This window comes from Dreissena polymorpha, chromosome 11 (assembly GCF_020536995.1).
Source record: "Dreissena polymorpha isolate Duluth1 chromosome 11, UMN_Dpol_1.0, whole genome shotgun sequence".
Taxonomy (NCBI): Eukaryota; Metazoa; Mollusca; class Bivalvia; order Myida; family Dreissenidae; genus Dreissena; species Dreissena polymorpha.
In genome coordinates this window covers 66,607,449-66,627,323 of record NC_068365.1, presented here as the reverse complement: position 1 = coordinate 66,627,323, position 19,875 = coordinate 66,607,449, and the positions used below count along the sequence as shown (strand labels likewise).

At 36.5% G+C, this 19,875-nt stretch overlaps 2 protein-coding genes across 5 annotated transcripts in view; one reads left to right on the top strand and one right to left on the bottom strand.

The window, feature by feature from the left end:
* LOC127850612 (uncharacterized) overlaps positions 1-19,875 on the bottom strand; it is a 1,644,088-nt gene that overhangs the window by 1,102,141 nt on the left and 522,072 nt on the right. The gene's annotated exons all lie outside the window — the stretch shown is intronic.
* LOC127850623 (uncharacterized) lies at positions 3,374-13,964 on the top strand. Of its 3 annotated transcripts, XR_008035381.1 has the most exons (7): positions 3,387-3,687; positions 5,517-5,725; positions 9,612-9,773; positions 10,045-10,246; positions 10,871-11,066; positions 11,343-13,266; positions 13,565-13,964. XR_008035381.1 is itself a non-coding variant. In XM_052383799.1 (6 exons), exons 2-6 carry the CDS (start codon positions 5,555-5,557, stop codon positions 11,539-11,541), a joined length of 930 nt encoding a protein of 309 aa, XP_052239759.1. In that variant the 5' UTR covers positions 3,374-3,511; positions 5,517-5,554; the 3' UTR covers positions 11,542-13,964. The 3 variants fall into 3 exon arrangements, 2 of the variants coding, with proteins under 2 accessions (XP_052239759.1, XP_052239758.1); XM_052383799.1 differs by having other exon boundaries at positions 3,374-3,511; positions 11,343-13,964; XM_052383798.1 differs by having other exon boundaries at positions 11,343-13,964.

The following is a 19,875-nucleotide window of genomic DNA, read 5'->3' as shown; positions in this document are numbered from 1 at the left end:
ATACACTTTGCGAAGTCAATGATCTCGGTACGTATCATCAAAACTGCTTATTTTATTTATGTCGTTTATTTCGTGTTGTGGGTCGGTTCGAGTTAACTGGGTTCTGGGCACTGTTCGTATTCCCTGTTTCATGGTGCCGACCCCACTGAATTGTTTAGTCGATTATCCAGGAACCGCGTTTTCCTAAAGTTCCTAAAGCAAAGAAATGTGCTTTAAATTCCACTTCTACTCCAAACGTTATTACCGTTACACCTTCACGTTTTAAGTTAAAAATTATTATTTTTTAAATCACATGACAATGCAGGCTTACTAAAGACAATGTGTTTTCAATAATGAAAATAGACGATTAGCGTAAAACTAAGTAAGCTTTCATCACTCTTCGATTAATTAAGTTTCTAATTCCTTTAATGTGACATTTTCGCCCGGGCATTTTCAGATAACTTATAATTAATTGTCAAAATAAATATAATAAGTGATATTCTTTGCGCTGCGCTTTACCATGACCAGATGATTCTATATAAATTGTATTACATTTTCGAGGCACCATTCCAGGGCAAAGCTTAATTTTGATTGATTTTGAAAACATGAAGAACATATCTAATAGCCCCCCCCCCACCACCAACCGACCACGTGACTCATCCATAAAGACAAAAGGAATTCGTGATTTTCAACATTACACATTTTCAAGTATAAACACGCCTTTTGAGCATGTTTTGCTTATGTTACATGCTATTTAACTTGAATACAATATGTCAAGCAATATAAACGACAAATAAACAAACTCACATCATTTCACAACAGTGTTCATTATTTAACTAATCCCTAAATCGTCCAATTTATCATTTAAAATGTATATAATTTCTGATTGAATCCAAATGCTGTCAGTTTTTCTGCTTCGCATACCGAACATTCCATAATAGCCATGTGATGCTTTTTGTAGAATGTATTGTAAATTAGTTTACTGTTCAACATCAAATGGTTTCCCGCAAAAAGAGCAAGTTTGGTTGTACATTAAAATCTCTTAATCAAATTCATGCAAATCGTCCTACCTTTACACAATAACACATTTATAAATTTACATTTAATTATACACGATATGACGAGTTGTAATTAACAGATTTAATTATTTAGTGCATTTGGCATTTTCATAAATAATTGTTAAAGGTTTTATGTATAAATTCGATAAGCTTCTCAGAATATTAAATGATCATTGGAGTGCATTATGAAAATGGATATTATGAAAATTATATTACACAACTGCCAAAAATAACATCGATATTTCAGTTTGAACTGAATAGAAAAGTGCTGGTTTAAATTTTAAGAGGTGTGCTGATCTTTTTTATGCTGTATAATAAGGTTGACTGTGACCGTCGAAAATACCCTACATGATGAACATGCGGATTGAGTATCTTTTATTGAGTTAAAACGTAAACAAACTTAAACATTTTTTCAGTTGGTCTGCTCGAAGATTTTTTAGGGTAATGTATTGTGTAATTACTAACATTGATTGTATTTATATTTGTGCATCTTTATAACAACAACAAAAACCTTGCACCGTCGAATTAAACACAAGGATATGTGGGTAAATATTTGATTAGGTTCCATTCTTAATAAAAAAAATCAAAAACACAATAAGTAAAGCAGTGTCGACAGACCGTTTATCAGTTAGGTACATGTCAGACGGACGTCTGACCTAATGTGACCCAGATCGCGATTATGAAGGCTTATTTGACGCACGTCAAAAGCTGTGAAGAGAACACCGTTACGGACATAAATACTCGTTTGATAATATTATTTCATTTCAACTTAATTTAAATGAATTTTTTGGCGTTGTTTTATTGTATAAAGTGATCATGAGTGGCTATTACATCAATTCCAAATCGTCAGTGACGTTATCAGAACATTAAGTGCGTAACGGTGTAAATACACATTTTAATTACGTTTTACAACTTTAAGAATTTCTATAAAATGTTTGTGTACATGTTTATATACTTAATTATTCTTTCATTGGACACCTTTTTGAAGACTTTATGATGTTAAAACACGTTTGCAGTTTTTGTTGAATCTTAATGTATATAAAAGTCTTCTTTTTTATGCGGCGTAACGGTGTTGTCACATTTGTAACGGTGTGGACAGATAATCTTATACTTTCATATTCTTGTTTATTCGCATCGTGTTTTTTACTAGAAAGTATGTCAGATAAGTTCCATGTAAAATGTGTAATGTTGTTTGAAAGACAATCGGCGATATGAATACGAACTTTATTCGCATCATATTGTTTGTATAAATTTATCCACACCGTTACGATGTTTGTCAACACCGTTTCTCATTTAGCGTAACGGTGTGGAACGTAACGGTGATGACATTCGGGAATTCTGACAGAACTGATTCCAATTGTATTAATTCTCCATTTTTGTCTGATAAATTCCATGTTAAATTTGCGATGTTGTTTGAAAAACAATCGGCGATATGAAAACGAAGTTTATTCACACCATAATGTGTGTATATTTTGTGCACACCGTTACGATGTTGTCATCACCGTTACTCATTCAGCGTAACGGTGTGGACTGTAACGGTGATGACATTCAGGCATTTGATCATCCACAAACAGCATTCTGCTTGTCTCAAAAATACATTACGCACACATTATTTTGTGGCATCTAAGAATACATAATATTTGAGAATCATAAAAGAACAGGAAGTGGAAATAGCAAAGAAAATGGAAGAACGGTGTTGACACTGAATAAAAGTACAATGTACGTTCAATATTTTACTCACTTTTTGATGATTTTCACATTTTTCGCGCTCTGTTCATTGCTTAATTATGACGTAAGAGGTTGAAAGAATGTTTACTTTTCGAAAAAAGTAGTATCCCCGTATCATAACCGTGCGGTAGATGAAATTCTCTTCGTAACGGTGTCGACTTGAAAAATTACGGTCAGAGCCATAACTGACCATTTATAAATATTCTGCATATAAAGCTACTAAATTTAACTGTTATTAAGTTAAGTTTAAATATATTTAGCTCCATATGGTTGTTTCTTTTTTAATTTTCGTTTGACAATCTTTTATAAAACAATCAAGAAAATTACCCTTTAAGAATTCGGACAACACACCGTTACTAAAATGGGGGTTAGTTGCTTCGACAAAGCATAAAACTGCTTTAAGCGTGTGGACTGCTAAGAACTCTTATCTAATATTGTTAACATATTATTTAACATTGTAATTATGAAACTTATCTCTGTTAATGTCTACCATTTAGATAATTGTTGAATATGGACAGTAAATGGAACCTAATCAAATATTCACCCATGTATGCACGCATGCGGTTTCTAAAAATGTATTTAGATATTTTAGGTGTTAATTCAAGTCATGTGACGATACACGTGTGGCTTCTATAAAAAGAACTGTAAACAAACATGTATTTTGTACTTTACGTAACACAGTTTTTATTTATAAATCAGAACTTGTACTTAAAAAACTGTAATAGAAGTTGAAGACAAATATCAAGGTGTGTATAATCTACGTAAACAAACTTACATAAGGCAGGAGCATAACAGCTTAGTCAATATAATTAAGCATACACAGATTTACTCTCGAGTCTGAACGCGAATTGTTTCAGCAATACTTCTCCGATCAACGATTGAGGACGATTTTCTTCCAAGTCTCCCTGTCACATTAATTAAGGTAGGTCATGACTTAGGAACCTAGAAAAATAATGATGGGATGATTGAAGTAACAATTTTGGTCTCACTGATGTGTAGCTTAGTTGTTTTTAATGCTCTGAGCTTTTATGTCAGAGTACATACTTACGGCTCATTTTTCTTGATTCAACCAAATTCCACGTTAAAAAAGTGTCTGAAGTCTGTATATTAATTGGTTTCAATCAACCTAATAAATTGTATTAAACACAACTAGAAATGGCGCGGCAGAGGCCGACACCTATCCCCACGCCACATGTTTGACACAGGGGGCGCTTTAGGGTTGATAATGGGGCCATGCATAGTTGAGATTGACCTTATTGTCATAAGATATGTTCAGTATCAATTTGAAGTAAATCACTGTAGAAATGAAGAATTTATAGTAAAAGGCAATTTTGGGTGGGCGTGGTCTATGTGGGCGAGGGCGCCCCAGAGTTTGGTAATGGGGCCATGCATAGTTGAGATTGACCGTATTGTCATAAGAGATGTTCAGTATCAATTTGAAATAAATCGGTGTAGAAATGAAGAAGTTATACATGTAGTAAAAGGCAATTTTGGGTGGGAGGGGCGCCTTAGGGTTGGTAATGGGGCCATGCATAGTTGAGATTGACCGTATTGTCATAAGAGATGTTCAGTATCAATTTGAAGTAAATCGGTGTAGAAATAAAGAAGTTAATGTAAAATAACATAAAAAATGAGTGAAAATCTCTGACCTGGCCCCACCCCAATCCCCATTCCTTTTGACCCAGGGGTCAGATCTAAATTCCAAAAAGTGCAGGGTCACACATTTGCTCATAGCTACTATGTGTGCTAGTTTCAAGGTTCTAGTGCTTATAGTGTAGGAGGAGATAGTGGCCAGGACAGACTGACGGCGAAGATAACCACAATATCCCCACGCTTTTCAAAAAGCGCGGGGATAATAACAATTCACAGCAGCATCAATTTGGTGTGGATAAATGGTTGCTCAAAACAAAAAGTTGATGTAAACCTTAATCAAACTGAAAACTAAACTTTTGAATTTTAAGATTCAATCTATCTTCCAGAGTCTCAGGAGATAGGTGATGTAGCACAATCGGTTGATTACACACGTGGTCTATCTTTCGGAGCATTCCAGAGATAGTCCATGTATAAATTAGAATATTTTAACATTCAGCATACTGTGCGTTTTCCATTGCCAAAACATACACATTTTGGTGAACTGTTGACGTGTTTAAAACTTGGATTAATATAAATATTTTGTACATTCCGTATATGTTAATAATTATCTGTATGTGTTTATTTATGCCAGAAAATGTTTAATGTCACTCATTTTACCTTAAAGTGCCGCCCGGATTCCAGGCGGCAAAGTTTGCATTGAAAATGCAATTACTAGTTGCAACTTCCAGCAACCAAGAGTGTCAATAGCTGGGTGGTGGATTTTAGCTATATATAGCTATATAGTATATACTCATATATAGTTACAATGTTATATAGTATTATAATTTATACATTATATGAACATTAAGTATCAGTGGTTCACTATCTGAATGATGACTGTTGGGTTAATGTTGAACAAATAAATAAAAAAATGCTGTAACATTTTACTAAGCATACTGTAATTACTCTAAGCTTTCGGACACTCTAATTTTCTAACAGCCTTTTTTGATTATAAAGAAGTGAAGACTACATAATTATTTTCCCTTATTCTAAATTGAGACATGTATGGGTTTTCATTCATAATTTCTTTTACTTATGCACAGGCTAATCTGGGATGACACTACGCAATGCATTAAACCTCCTTTTCTATGAGTGAGGCTGATGTATATATCTTTTCAGATCATATTGCTGTTGGTCATTCTGCAAAATCCATCAACATGGTTTGGGTATTAGATGAACGAAACTTGGCTCTGTGCGCTATCGTCACAGCTGGGATGCAGTTTTCGTTCTTCCTTGTGGCGTGCTCATGCAAGTTCGATAAGGTCACAGACTTTGCGGGAGGAACCAACTTTGTGGTGCTAGCCCTGTTGACCTTTCTCATGGCTCAGGTAAATTTACAAATTATGAGGCGTGCGCTATAAACACTCAGCTCTCAATGCAGGTTTTTTAAGTGTGGTCCCATGTTAGACCGTGTAGTCCACACTGGCTTTATATCAGAAGGACATTTTCTGACTATAGTGGAATTTCTTAACAGGAAGGACTTTGTTTGAACAAAAAAGTGTCATTTAAGCATAGGGTGTTGACCCTGATTGGTAAGTGCGGACTTCACAGGTTTATTTGGGATGACAGTTTACGCACATATATTCAAACCACACACCTTGAAATAAAATGCATAAATCAATACATAAAGATGCAATTTGAAAGTGTGCAAAATTGTCATTAAATCTATAGCCTAGTTAGCAAGTGATTTATTATTTTTATGCCCCCCTTCAAAGATATAGATAAAGGTATATTGTTTTGCACATGTCGGTCCGTATGTCCATCCGTATGTCCGTCCACCAGATGGTTTTCGGATGATAACTTAAGAACACTTAGGCCTAGGATCATGATACTTCATAGGTATATTGATCATGACTGGCAGATGATCCATATTGATTTTGAGGTCACTAGGTCAAAGGTCACGGTGACGTGAAATAGTAAAATGGTTTTCGGATGATACCTCAAGAACGCATACGCCTAGGATCATGAAACTTCATAGGTACATGTAGATTGATCATGACTCGCAGATGATCCCTATTGATTATGAGGTCACTAGGTCACGGTGACCTGAAACAGTAAAATGGATTTCGGATGATAACTCAAGAACACTTAGGCCTAGGATCATGAAACTTCATAGGTACATTTATCATGACTAGCAGATGACCCCTGTTGATTTTCAGGTCAAAGGTCAAGGTCACGGTGACCCGAAATAGTAAAATGGTTTCCGGATAATAACTCAAGAACGCTTAGGCCTAGGATCAGGAAACTTCATAGGTACATTCTTCATGACTCGCAGATGACCCCTATTGATTTTCAGGTCACTAGGTCAAAGGTAAAGGTCACGGTGACCCGAAATAGTAAAATGGTTTCCGGATGATAAATCAAGAACGCTTATGCCTAGGATCATGAAACTTAATAGGTACATTGATCATGACTCGCAGATGACCCCTATTGATTTTCAGGTCACTAGGTCAAAGGTCAAGGTCATTTGAAAAAAAAGTTATGAGCTATTGTCATCACCTTGGCATCAGCGTCTGGTTAAGTTTTGTGTTTAGGTCCACTTTTCTCATAGCTATTAGGCCTAGGATCATGAAACTTCATAGGTACATTAATCATGACTTGCAGATGACCTCTATTGATTTTCAGGTCACTAGGTCAAAGGTCAAGGTCACAGTGACAAAAAACGTATTCACACAATGGCTGCCACTACAACTGACAGCCCATATGCGGGGCATGCATGTTTTACAAACAGCCCTCATTTTTAATTTTAAAACTGAAAGTAGGATTTCTATACGTATACGTCCATTTAGACAAACACGATTATCTTTAAGTTTTAAAGAGCAAAAAAAGACGGTTTTCTACCTTGTAACCACCAGATATATTCTTATTGGCATAGATAAAATAAAATATTTAGCCTAATTAGCAAGTAATGTTTTTTTTTTGAACGGTACTGCTTTTAAAACAGAAAGTAGGATTTCTAGACATTATGATACGTCCATTTCAACAAACGCGATAATTTTTAAGTTTTTAAGCGCCAAAAAGACGAATGTCTACTTTGTTACCACAAGATATATTCTAAAATTGGCATAGATAAAAAAAAAAAAATTATTTATACTTAGATTTACTTTCATTTCAAGGTGTGTGGCTTTAAGCCCAGTGTTCATTTTAAACAGCTTCATTAATTATTTTAGTGGCCCATGGCGGATCCTTTTAAGAGGAATAGTAAATGTTAAAATGGAAATTTTCTGGTTGAAATATTTTAAATCACATTGAACATCATTATTATTTGGTAGTATTATTATAAAAATACACACAATTCATTTAGTCCCATTCCATATCTCATAAAGTATATATTTAGAAAAACATTCCCAATTGAGGGTTTCCAAATAATTAAAAAAATCAAATAAAGTGTAACATTGAATTTATTACCTATATTTAGTAAATATTATGTTGAAAACATTGTCAATTTGAAGTATTCTTTAGCATAAAATAACAAAGAAAACACAATTGTTTCCAAATTTAAGAGAAAATCACTAGTCCAGACATAAGCTACAAGACAGACAGACAGACATGTTTATGAGATAATATAGGCCACTGGCCAAAAGTACAGCATTACATGTAAATTTATCAAGCAGATAGTTGTGACCATCTGTATAATCATTAAACCATCACACTTCCAGTCTCCAGACATATACTTCAAGACAGAGAGCGGTGACAACCTGTATAATCATTAAACTATCACACTTCCCGTCTCCAGACATATACTTCAAGACAGATAGCGGTGACTACCTGTATAATCATTAAACTATCACACTTCCAGACATATGCTTCAAGACAGATAGTGTGGACTACCTGTATAATCACTAAACTATCACAATTTCAGACATTGGCTACAAGACAGATAGTTGTGACCACCCAGAGGTGTCAAAGTTCGGGATTATTCCTGAATTCAGGATTTAGGCCCTCAAAAACTGATTTGATATTGATATAAATTAGAGGCTTTTTGTTCTGGTATGAAAGATTATTGTCACAAAATGTCATTTTAAACATAAATTATTTTAATTTGACATATGTGACAACAATGTAACACAGTTAACATAATTAAATGAATTATTAACCCTCTTTTGGCACTGACCCTCCACATGCTAGGCTTATTTTCAGGATTTTAGATTTTAGCCATTTGACACCCCTGTCACCTGTATAATCACTTAACTATCACAATTCCAGACATGGGCTGCAGGGCAGATAGTTATTACTACCTATATAATCACTTAACTATCACATTCCAGACATGGCTGCAAGACAGAAAGTCGTGACCACCTATATAATCACTTAACTATCACATTCCAGATATATGCTACAAGACAGATAGTGGTGGCTACATATATAATCACTAAACTATCACATTCCAGACATGGGCTGCAAGACAGAAAGTTGTGACCACCTATATAATCACTTAAAGGGGCCTTTTCACAGATTTTGGCATTTTTTAACTTATTCATTAAATGCTTTAGATTGATAAATGTAAACATTGGATCGTAAAAGCTTCAGTAAAAAAATCAAGAATAAAATTTAAAAAAGGAAAAGAACAATGCCCGGAGCAGGATTCGAACCAGTGACCCCTGGAGTCCTGCCAGAGTCCTGAAGTAAAAACGCTTTAGCCTACTGAGCTATTCCGCCGAGTACACTACATGACGTATTTTATACTTTATATAAGCAATCTTCGTAGTTTCACAAAATTTAACGACAAAAACAGAACTCTCCAAATTATTCAATCGTTTCGCGTTGCAACGCTTTATAATTTTTAGGTTTTCAAATCGTCAAAAGATGCATATAATGGCTATATTAGACCATGGTAAATGTTCAGTATTACTGTTTCCTCACAAATATCATAACTAAAACGAAAATTTGCGAATCTGAAACAACTTTTTTCAATTTTGTCAATTTACCAAAGCGTGAAAAGATCCCTTTAACTATCACATTCCAGATATATGCTACAAGACAGATAGTGGTGACTACCTATATAATCACTTAACTATCACATTCCAGACATGGGCTGCAAGACAGAAAGTTGTGACCACCTATATAATCACTTAACCATCACATTCCAGATATATGCAACAAGACAGAAAGTTGTGACTACCTATATTATCACTAAACTATCACATTCCAGACATAGGCTGCAAGACAGATAGTTATGACTACCTACATAATCACTAAACTATCACATTCCAGACATGGGCTGCAAGACAGATCATGGTGACCACTTGTATAATCGTGTGGGGAGTGCGGCTCTCTGGCTACCTGCTCTACAGGATTATCAAGATTGGGGAGGACAAGAGATTTGACGACAAACGGGATAGCTGTCTGGCATTTGCTGGCTTTTGGACCTTTCAGGTTTGTTTCAGTGTAACTCGAAGGATTCAAGTTCATATCAGGTTAAGAATTTTGGGTTGAAAATGTTAAGAAGGTAAAAACAAATACCCAGCTTCTTATTGTTTTAATATCAGAGCTAGTTATCTTTGTTTGTCCTTATAGCTGTTTTCTCTATGTCCAATATTTAATTCTTCACTTACAACCTTTATAGTTTTTTGGCACCCAAAGAGTTCATACGTATTTTAACAAAAAAGCTATTTTCATTATTAATTGTTATATCTGTTCTATTTAGGCCTTCTGGGTTTTCACAGTCAGTCTACCAGTGATAATTGTCAATGCGGGAATTAATGCCGGGGTTCGCGACTATTGGACGGCACAGGACATAGTGGGACTGGTTCTGTTTATCCTTGGACTTCTGTGTGAGGCCATATCTGACCAGTCCAAGTTCATGTTTAGGAACGACCCTGCAAACAAAGGGAAATGGTGTGACACAGGTATGGAGTGACGATTGGCCCTCTTGGTATCCCATGTTTATATTCCTTTCTAAAAGAAACGCATTAGAGAGCGGAAATTTGTTTATATGGCTTACACACAAACTCCATCACACAAGTGCACAAAGATACACACATGGAAAATAATCACGAGTTTTTAATGTATATTATGATGAATAAAATTACAAAACATGAGTCTCGCTCTGGAAAAATGGGGCTTATGGCATGTGTACTCCGCACAGGCTTATTGTCCCTGGTTAGCCTGTGCAGAATGCACTGGTTTATATGAGACGACACTTTACACACACTGATTAAGCCCTGCTTTCCCAGATCGAGGCTCTTATAAAACAATATATATATTATTAAACTGTCATGGCCCCAATGCTGGAAAGTCATGGGCAGTTTTGATTGTACTATATGCTACTTATTATTAGTTGGAGATTGACGGATGGATAAATTTGAAACAGATAACATTCCAAAAATGATGGACACAAAATCCTTTTTCCATAATTCAGAAATCCACAAATTTGCCTGTCCATGATAAAGACATATTTTATAAAACCACAAAATTGCATGCCAATGAATATAATGGCTTTACAGTATATGCATTTATTTTGCTGTGTTCAGGTCTATGGAAGGTGTCCAGGCACCCAAACTACTTCGGCGAGATCCTCCTGTGGGCCGGTATCTTCATCATCAGCACCAGTGTGCTTTCGTACGGCGAGTGGGCCGTGGTACTCTCCCCTATCTTCATATCCGCCATTCTTCTCTTCCTCAGCGGTATACCTCTACTGGAAAAGAAAGCCGATGAGCGATTCCGAAAGTAAGCTCTTTTGTTAACGTGTTACCAATTAGATAGGCATTTTGATGTGTTTGTAGTCCTTTAGAAACTAAAATTAAAGTCCTTCTTAGATGTAAGCTTCTAAGTATTAAATTATGATCCTTTTATTCCCCCCCCCCCCCCAAAAAAAAATTTTAGTATTTCCCCCCCCCCCCTCCCCCCCCCCCCCCAAATTTTTAATATTAGTAAGCATGCATAAATCCCAGTTTTCGCTGAACGCAGCTGATTTTGACTAACAATTTGTGTATTACCTTTCAGGAACGAGCAGTATAGAGAGTACAAGGCCCGCACCAGCGTGCTGATACCCCTACCTCCACCTTGTTATGGGTGCCTGCCCCGGGCCCTCAAGTGTTTGTTCTGTTGTGAGTTTCCACTTTATGACCACTTGAATGAGGAAACCGAGAAAATCACGGTCACTAAAGACCTGGTTGCTAAAACCGAGGCTGAAACTGTATGAAATGTTCACTTGAAATGCTTGGTTTGCATGTTTCTGGATAAGGAAATGTTTTCTATCAGTTATTGTTATGTCTATTGGTATGATATTCTTAATTACGGTATAAACAACAAACTACAAATAAGTAACACACTGAGACGAGCTTAAGACGTTTTCTTGTCTTTTGTATATCAGTGTAGCTGTCGCCTGTGCGTGGCTATGTTGAGTATCATTCATGCAATATGGGTCTTTTAGTCTGGACAAGACTGTGATGAACGAGAAATACGTTAACATGTGTTGTTTTAAATATAGAAATGGCTAGAGTTGAAGAATAACATCAATCCTGTGTTAACATAGGCTAGGCAAAACAACTTAAATGGCATGTTGATGGCGGTCTGCTGTTTTCACGTGTTACTTGATAAAATAATTGTATTTCTGTTCTGATAAATCTCACGACATGTGACACTTTATTGCTTCGAATGTCTGCTTATTGATCAAATGAGTGAAATTTTGTTAATATTTGTGATATTCTTAACTACATGTATGTCATGTGTGTAAAGTTCAATATACATGGATTCCATGTTGACGTCAACAGTCTGTCTCATTTGCATTGTGTGCTTTGCACTGTAAACCGCTGAATTAGATTATGTGCGGGTTGTCATATTTTGTGTTATTGTCTAGTTTTCTACCCCTTTTTAAAAAAAGTCATAATAAATAGCATATATATGGTTGGTAATTTTGATATCATATAAATAGCAGACTCTGATATCTGCTCGAACTTTTTTGTTCTCACTTGCCTTAATAGTTGAATTGGTGCCTATGTGATCATTTAATGTTTATTGATTCACGTTTGAACGTATATTTTAAGTGCTACATGCGTGCCATACTGTAGCTATTTAACGGACCATGACGATACAAGTACGTGTTTTTGTCCTCTACCGGTTTCACTGGAGGGGACTTATGGTTTGCGCTCTGTGCGTCTGTCTTTGAGTCAGTCTGTGAGTCTGTCTGTCACACTTTTCTGGATCCTGCGATAACTTTAAAAGTTCTTAATATTTTTTCATGAAACTTGCAACATGGATAGATTGCGATGTGAACATTATGCACGTCATTTTATTTTGTTCCTACGTCAAAAATTGTGGTTGCTATGGAGACCCAAAAAAAAAATCTGAAAATGGTGCAATTTCTGACAATGGTGGAGCCGGTAGGGGACCATATTGCTTGACAATAGCCTTGTTATTACATACCAATTCACTTGCGGCAATTAAATGTTAGCCAATAAAGATTATCAATCAAAAATTTGATTTGAATGGAAGCATATTCAGTTTTAAGTTGTAGTCCATTATGTGTATAAAGAAAGTATACTTATTTGTATTTAAATGTAAGCAATTCATTTTAAATTTACATTTTTATGTCCCCCACTATAGTAGTGGGGGACATATTGTTTTTGCCCTGTCTGTTGGTCTGTCTGTTGGTCTGTTGGTCTGTTTGCGCCAACTTTAACATTTTGCAATAACTTTTGCTATATTGAAGATAGCAACTTCATATTTGGCATGCTTGTGTATCTCATGAAGCTGCACATTTTGAGTGGTGAAAGGTCAAGGTCAAGGTCATCCTTCAAGGTCAGAGGTCAAATATATGTGGCCAAAATCGCTCATTTTATGAATACTTTTGCAATATTGAAGATAGCAACTTGATATTTGGCATGCATGTGTATCTCATGGAGCTGCACATTTTGAGTGGTGAAAGGTCAAGATCAAGGTCATCCTTCAAGGTCAGAGGTCAAATATATATGGCCCAAATCGCTTATTTTATAAATACTTTTGCAATATTGAAGATAGCAACTTGATATTTGGCATGCATGTGCATCTCATGGAGCTGCACATTTTGAGTGGTGAAAGGTCAAGGTCATCCTTCAAGGTCAGAGGTCAAATATATGTGGCCCAAATCGCTTATTTTATTAATACTTTTGCAATATTGAAGATAGCAGCTTGATATTTGGCATGCATGTGTATCTCATGGAGCTGCACATTTTGATTGGTGAAAGGTCAAGGTCATCCTTCACAAGGTCAAGGTCATCCTACAAGGTCAAACATCATATAGGGGGACATTGTGTTTCACAAACACATCTTGTTTATTATTTAAAGACTGCTTGCTGAACTGTAAACCATCATACTTTTAAACTCGTGAGTAAATCTGATTAGGATGTGGGCATTGTTCTGAACAAAACAACAAATTTCTGTTTAATACAAAACGTGGTCCCATATTTATATATTGTTTTCTTTAAGAAAATTTGTTTTCAAAGTAGCTAGCGCACACTCTTCCGGTGATAAAACATTGCATGGTTCTTAGATTTACTATTATTCGTACTCTTTTTTGTACTACCTCTTCTGTTATATATACATAACTATTGAACGACTTGTATAAATAAAACGTTTCTAAATATAGATATTGCTGTTGCCATAGTTTTCCTGCATCCACATACATTTACTCTGCTCAAACATTTTCGTCTTTGACTTATGTCAGTGTCTCTGTGGAGTTTCCTCAAGTCTTAGTTACGTGTAGTGCGAACAATTCTCAAGTCTTAGTCACGTGTAGTGCGAACCATCCACAAGTCTTAGTCATGTGTAGTGCTAACCTTCCTCAAGTCTTAGTCACGTGTAGTGCGAACCATCCTCAAGTCTTAGTCACGTTTAGTGCAAACCATCCTCAAGTCTTAGTCACATGTAGTGCGAACCTTCCTCAAGTCTTAGTCATGTGTAGTGTGAACCATCCTCAAGTCTTAGTCACATGTAGTGTGAACCATCCTCAAGTCTTAGTCATGTGTAGTGTGAACCATCCTCAAGTCTTAGTCACATGTAGTGTGAACCAATCTCAAGTCTTATTCACGTGTAGTGCGAACCATCCTCAAGTCTTAGTCATGTGTATTGCGAACCTTCCTCAAGTCTTAGTCACGTGTAGTGCGAACCTTCCTCAAGTCTTAGTCACATGTAGTGCGATTCATCCTGAAGTCTTTGTCATGTGTAGTGCAAACCATCCTCAAGTCTTAGTCACGTGTAGTGCGAACCATCCTCAAGTCTTAGTCACGTGTAGTGCGAACCTTCCTCAAGTCTTAGTCACGTGTAGTGCGAACCATCCTTAAGTCTTAGTCACGTGTAGTGCGAACCTTCCTCAAGTCTCAGTCACGTGTAGTGCGAACCTTCCTCAAGTCTTAGTCATGTGTAGTGCAAACCATTCTCAGGTCTTAGTCACGTGTAGAGCGAACCTTCCTCAAGTCTTAATCACGTGTAGTGTGAACCATCCTCAAGTCTTAGTCACGTGTAGTGCGAACCTTCCTCAAGTCTTAGTCACGTGTAGTGCGAACCTTCCTCAAGTCTTAGTCATGTGTAGTGCGAACCATCGTCAAGTCTTAGTCATGTGTATTGCGAACCATCCTCAAGTCTTAGTCATGTGTAGTGCAAACCTTATTCAAGTCTTAGTCACATGTAGTGCGAACCATCCTCAAGTCTTAGTCACGTGTAGTGCGAACTTTCCTCAAGTCTTAGTCACGTGTAGTGCGAACCATCCCAAAGTCTTAGTCACGTGTAATTCTACTACGTCCTCAAGTCTTAGTCACGTGTAGTGCGAACCATCCTAAAGTCTTAGTCATGTATAGTGCGAACCATCCTCAAGTCTAAGTCATGTGTAGTGCAAACCATCCTCAAATCTTCGCTGTAAGATTTCGCAGGTAAAACGTCGGATTTTTCCGTAAATTTTTTGGTTAAATGCAACTATACTATGATTCAATTTTGTTCAAAGCAATTTGATATTGTCGCTGGAGCATACCTTTAATGCTATTTAATTTTGTGTTGTTTAAATATTGTGTAATGATTACACATATCAATATCACAATGAAACTTAATGGGACGCGCTGCGGAAAACAATGCATATACATTAATAATATAAAGTATAAAGAATAATATAAAATAGCTTACCACAGTGTCCGATTAATTAATGATAATAAATTTCCTTTATAATTAATATAAAGAGTAACAGATTTCTAACCCTCTTAAATTGTGAAAATTCTTACGGGTTGTGAGGGACGATGGAATTTGGCAGGGAAGAAAGAAAAGGGTGAACGAACAGCCCAATAGGATCCTCTCTCTAAATCTTTCTTTCATTCAAACATTAAACATAAAGAACAATTGGACGTATACGGTAAACAGTGCTCACACGAAAGCACGTGCAGTAGTTGGATAGCCTCGGCCGACTTCGTAGATATACATTGTTAAATGTATAAATCCGAAGTATTCCGATTCACCAAACCACAGAAGACGACACAATGACAATTCACCTAGACAATACAAACGAGGACAAACGGAAAAGTCGGCGCATGCGCGATGACTATTATACTTTTGCGTGCACTTTAACGGCGCATGCAAATTCAATATAGGTAAAAACTTACATATAGAAAATGTCAAACGTGACATAAAGAAACGGTGTCATATTTCAAAGGCCAAAATTCAGCTCCGTTTTCGCACAAAAAGTACTCGATTTTCGTAAATTATCTAAAAGAAATCATTTCTGACTTTAGATACTTGATTAAACCACTTTAAATTACCCATTACTAATTTAACAAGTCACCGATCCGTCGTTCACATGTTTTTCATGTTCCTATATACCTAAGTATTTACTTATTCAGTTGATGCTCTGAAAATTATATAAACAACTTTTTTTTTCAATCAAATGGTTATGGTTAGGGTAAGGGTATAAACGCATTTTATACTTTTATAAGCTCAACAAACAATGAACACGTGTTTATTACTACGTTTGACTACATGGAGCGAAGTTATTGTTAAATACACTTCTCAAGTCGGACTTGTCCAGTATTATCAAACTTAGATAATGTCTTCAAACTTTACATGCTGATGATTTGTACCAAAACAAGGATAGCGTTTAGGTCAGGTGGAATAAAGGTCGCTGTTTCGAAAAATTAATCAGATGGAATCATCTGAATTTCTTTGATTATTAATTAGTTATCGTAATGATATTGAATACAATAATTGAGACATAGATTTGGTTTGCAAATGGTGTGGATTCGGTAAATATAAAGGTCATGCTTAATACATATAGAACAGTAGTTAATTTTCAACAGCTCAAGAATAAATGTAGCCACTGAAATGAAGTTAAATATGTAAATGCCATATACATACACATCGCTTGGGTTGCATGTGTAATTGATGAGGTCACTGATAAGATGACTGTTACAAAAGATTCTGCTTACGATTTTTTTTATAAATTTTGTATCCACTCTTTTAACATTTTGCTCATAACTACGTTATGCCCAGATCTATCATGGGATTGCTTATGTGGCGATATGAGTCAACGTCCATTGACTGAAAATACAGTTGAAAGTGTTTTTTTTTTTAACTCTATTAAAAACACTAGAGAATTGTAACTTACGTCAAGGAATTGCCCAATGTTGCTGTCACTAAATCAGAATCAGAAAATGGTGACGGATTAAGATCTGAACAAGATCAAAATCTCAGCTAGTTGAGCTTATGTGATGAAAGCATGTACTAGTATATGCTCTACAAAACTTTATATTTAATGGAATAAGTGGCTAATTTGGCCAAGTTTACTGTATGTTTAGTAATAAGTTGGTATAAAAAGCCAGAAACTGGAACAGAAACAACACAAGTCGAGAGTGCAGTCCTCCAACTCCACTTGTTTATTAAAAAATATAACATTAAAGTCCTTTGCAAGCGTCAGTGCCAGCATATGCTAACTGTACATAATGACTGGTACGGCACTTAACGCACAGACATTAAGCCAGCATATGCCGACTGTACAGAATAATCTGGTTCGACACTTAACGCACAGGCATTAAGCAAGCATATGCCGACTGTACAGAATGGCCTGGCACGACATTTAACGAATATGCATAAAGCGAGCCGAGCCGACTGTACAAGATGATCTGGTATGATATTTAACGATTATGCATAAAGCGAGCCATACCGACTGTACAAGATGATCTGGTACGAAATATAACGAATATGCATAAATCGAGCCATGCCGACTGTACAAGATGATCTGGTACGAGATTTAACGAATATGCATAAAGCAAGCCATGCCGACTGTACAAGATGATCTGGTACGACATTTAACGAATATGCATAAAGCGAGCCATGCCGACGGTACAAGATGATCTGGTTTGATATTTAACGCACAAGCATTAAGCCAGCATGTGTCAACTGTACATAATGATGTGGTTCTACACTTTGTGCACAGGCATTAAGCCAGCATATGCCGACGGTAATAATCATCAGGTACGATATTTAACGCACAGGCATTAAACCAGCATATGCCCACTGTACAGAATGATCTGGTACGGTATTTAACGCGCAGGCATGACGCCAGCATATGCCGACTGTTCAAAGTGATATTTTACGACATTTAACGCACAGGCATTAAACCAGCATATGCCAACTGTATAGAATGACCTGTACGACATTTAAAGCAGAGGCATTAAGCCAGAATATGCCAACTGTAGAGAATGACTGGTACGACATTTAAAGCACAGGCATTAAGCCAGAATATGCCAACTGTAAAGAATGACTGGTACGACATTTAAAGCACAGGTATTAAGCAACCATATGTCGACTGTAGCGAATGACTGGTGCGACATTTAAAGCACAGGCATTAAGCAAGCATATGCCAACTGTAGAGAATGACTGGTATGACATTTGAAGCACAAGCATTAAGCCCGAATATGCCAACTGTAGAGAATGGCCGGTATGACATTTAAAGCACGAGCATTAAGCCAGAATATGCCAACTGTAGAGAATGACTGGTATGACATCTAAAGCACAAGCATTAAGCAAGCATATGCCGACTGTAGAGAATGACTGGTGCGACATTTAAAGCACAGGCATTAAGCAAGCATATGCCGACTATAGAGAATGACTGGTGCGACATTTAAAGCACAGGCATTAAGCAAGCATATGCCGACTATAGAGAATGACTGGTGCGACATTTAAAGCACAGGCATTAAGCAAGCATATACCAAATATAGAGAATGACTGGTGCGACATTTAAAGCACAGGCATTAAGCAAGCATATACCAAATGTAGAGAATGACTGGTACGACATTTAAAGCAAAGGCATTAAGCAAGCATATGCCGACTGAATAGAATGATCTCGTACGACATTTAAAGCACAGGCATTAAGCAAGCATATGCCGACTGTACAGAATTATCTGGTACGACATTTAACGCACAGGCATTAAGCCATCATATACCGACTGTACGGATTGACTGGTACGACATTTAACGCACAGACATTAAGGCAGCATATGCCAAATGTACAGAATGATCTCGTGCAATATTTAAAGCTCAGACATTAAACCAGCATAGGGCGACTATACAGAATGATATGGTTGTACATATGATCTGGAACGACATTTAACGCACAGAAATTAAGCCAGAATATGCCGACGGTACAGAATAATCTGGTACATCTTTTAACGCACAGACATAAAACCATCATATGCTAACTGTACATAATTACTGGTACGATACTTAACGCACAGGCATTTAGCCAGCATATGCCGACTGTACCGAATGATCTGGTACGACATTTAACGCACAGGCATTCAGCCAGCATATGCCAACTGTACATAATGATCTGGTACGACATTTAACGCACAGGCATTTAGCCAGCATATGTCGACTATACATAATGATCTGGTACGACAGTTAACGCACAGGCATAAAGCCAGCATATGCCGACTGTACAGAATGCTCTTGTTCGACATGTTACGCACATGCATTAAGCCAGCATATGCCAACTGCACTGAATGATCTGGTACGACATATAGTGCTTAGGCGTTAAGCCAGCATATACCGACTGTACAGATTGATCTGGTACGACGTTTAACACGCAGGTTTTAAGCCCGTTTTTTTTTCCAGAGCGAAACTCAATTTATTCACAAAATCAGCATCTTGTATAATAGTCGTAAAGACAGTTTTTTTCGGACCACTATTTTATTGACTAGATCCACACTCAATAATCATGTATTAACAGTGAAACAAATGGTATGAAATATTCACGGGAGATGACAAACATGGGAATAAAACACTTTGAATGTGCATAACTTGTACATTTAAAATTACGTAAACTGACACAGAAGACGACTATGTAATTTGTGCGTGGTATATGCGTTTAAAAAAAATAAAAATGTATGTGTAAGAATGTTTGATCGGTTGTCGGCATTGTTTACACATTTACGGTATTGTTAAATAGGATTTCGCTTAAATCGTCGAGAGAGTGTTTTGACATTCAATAAAACAACACCTTTATGGATGTATTTAAACATTT

Bases quoted from the DNA above. Each gene is read 5' to 3' on its own strand.
- LOC127850623 (XM_052383799.1), top strand. From the start codon at position 5,555: ATGGTTTGGGTATTAGATGAACGAAACTTGGCTCTGTGCGCTATCGTC. The intron at 5,726-9,611 runs GTAAATTTACAA...ATCACATTCCAG, and splicing joins TGACCTTTCTCATGGCTCAG to ACATGGGCTGCAAGACAGAT. The intron at 10,247-10,870 runs GTATGGAGTGAC...TGCTGTGTTCAG, and splicing joins AGGGAAATGGTGTGACACAG to GTCTATGGAAGGTGTCCAGG.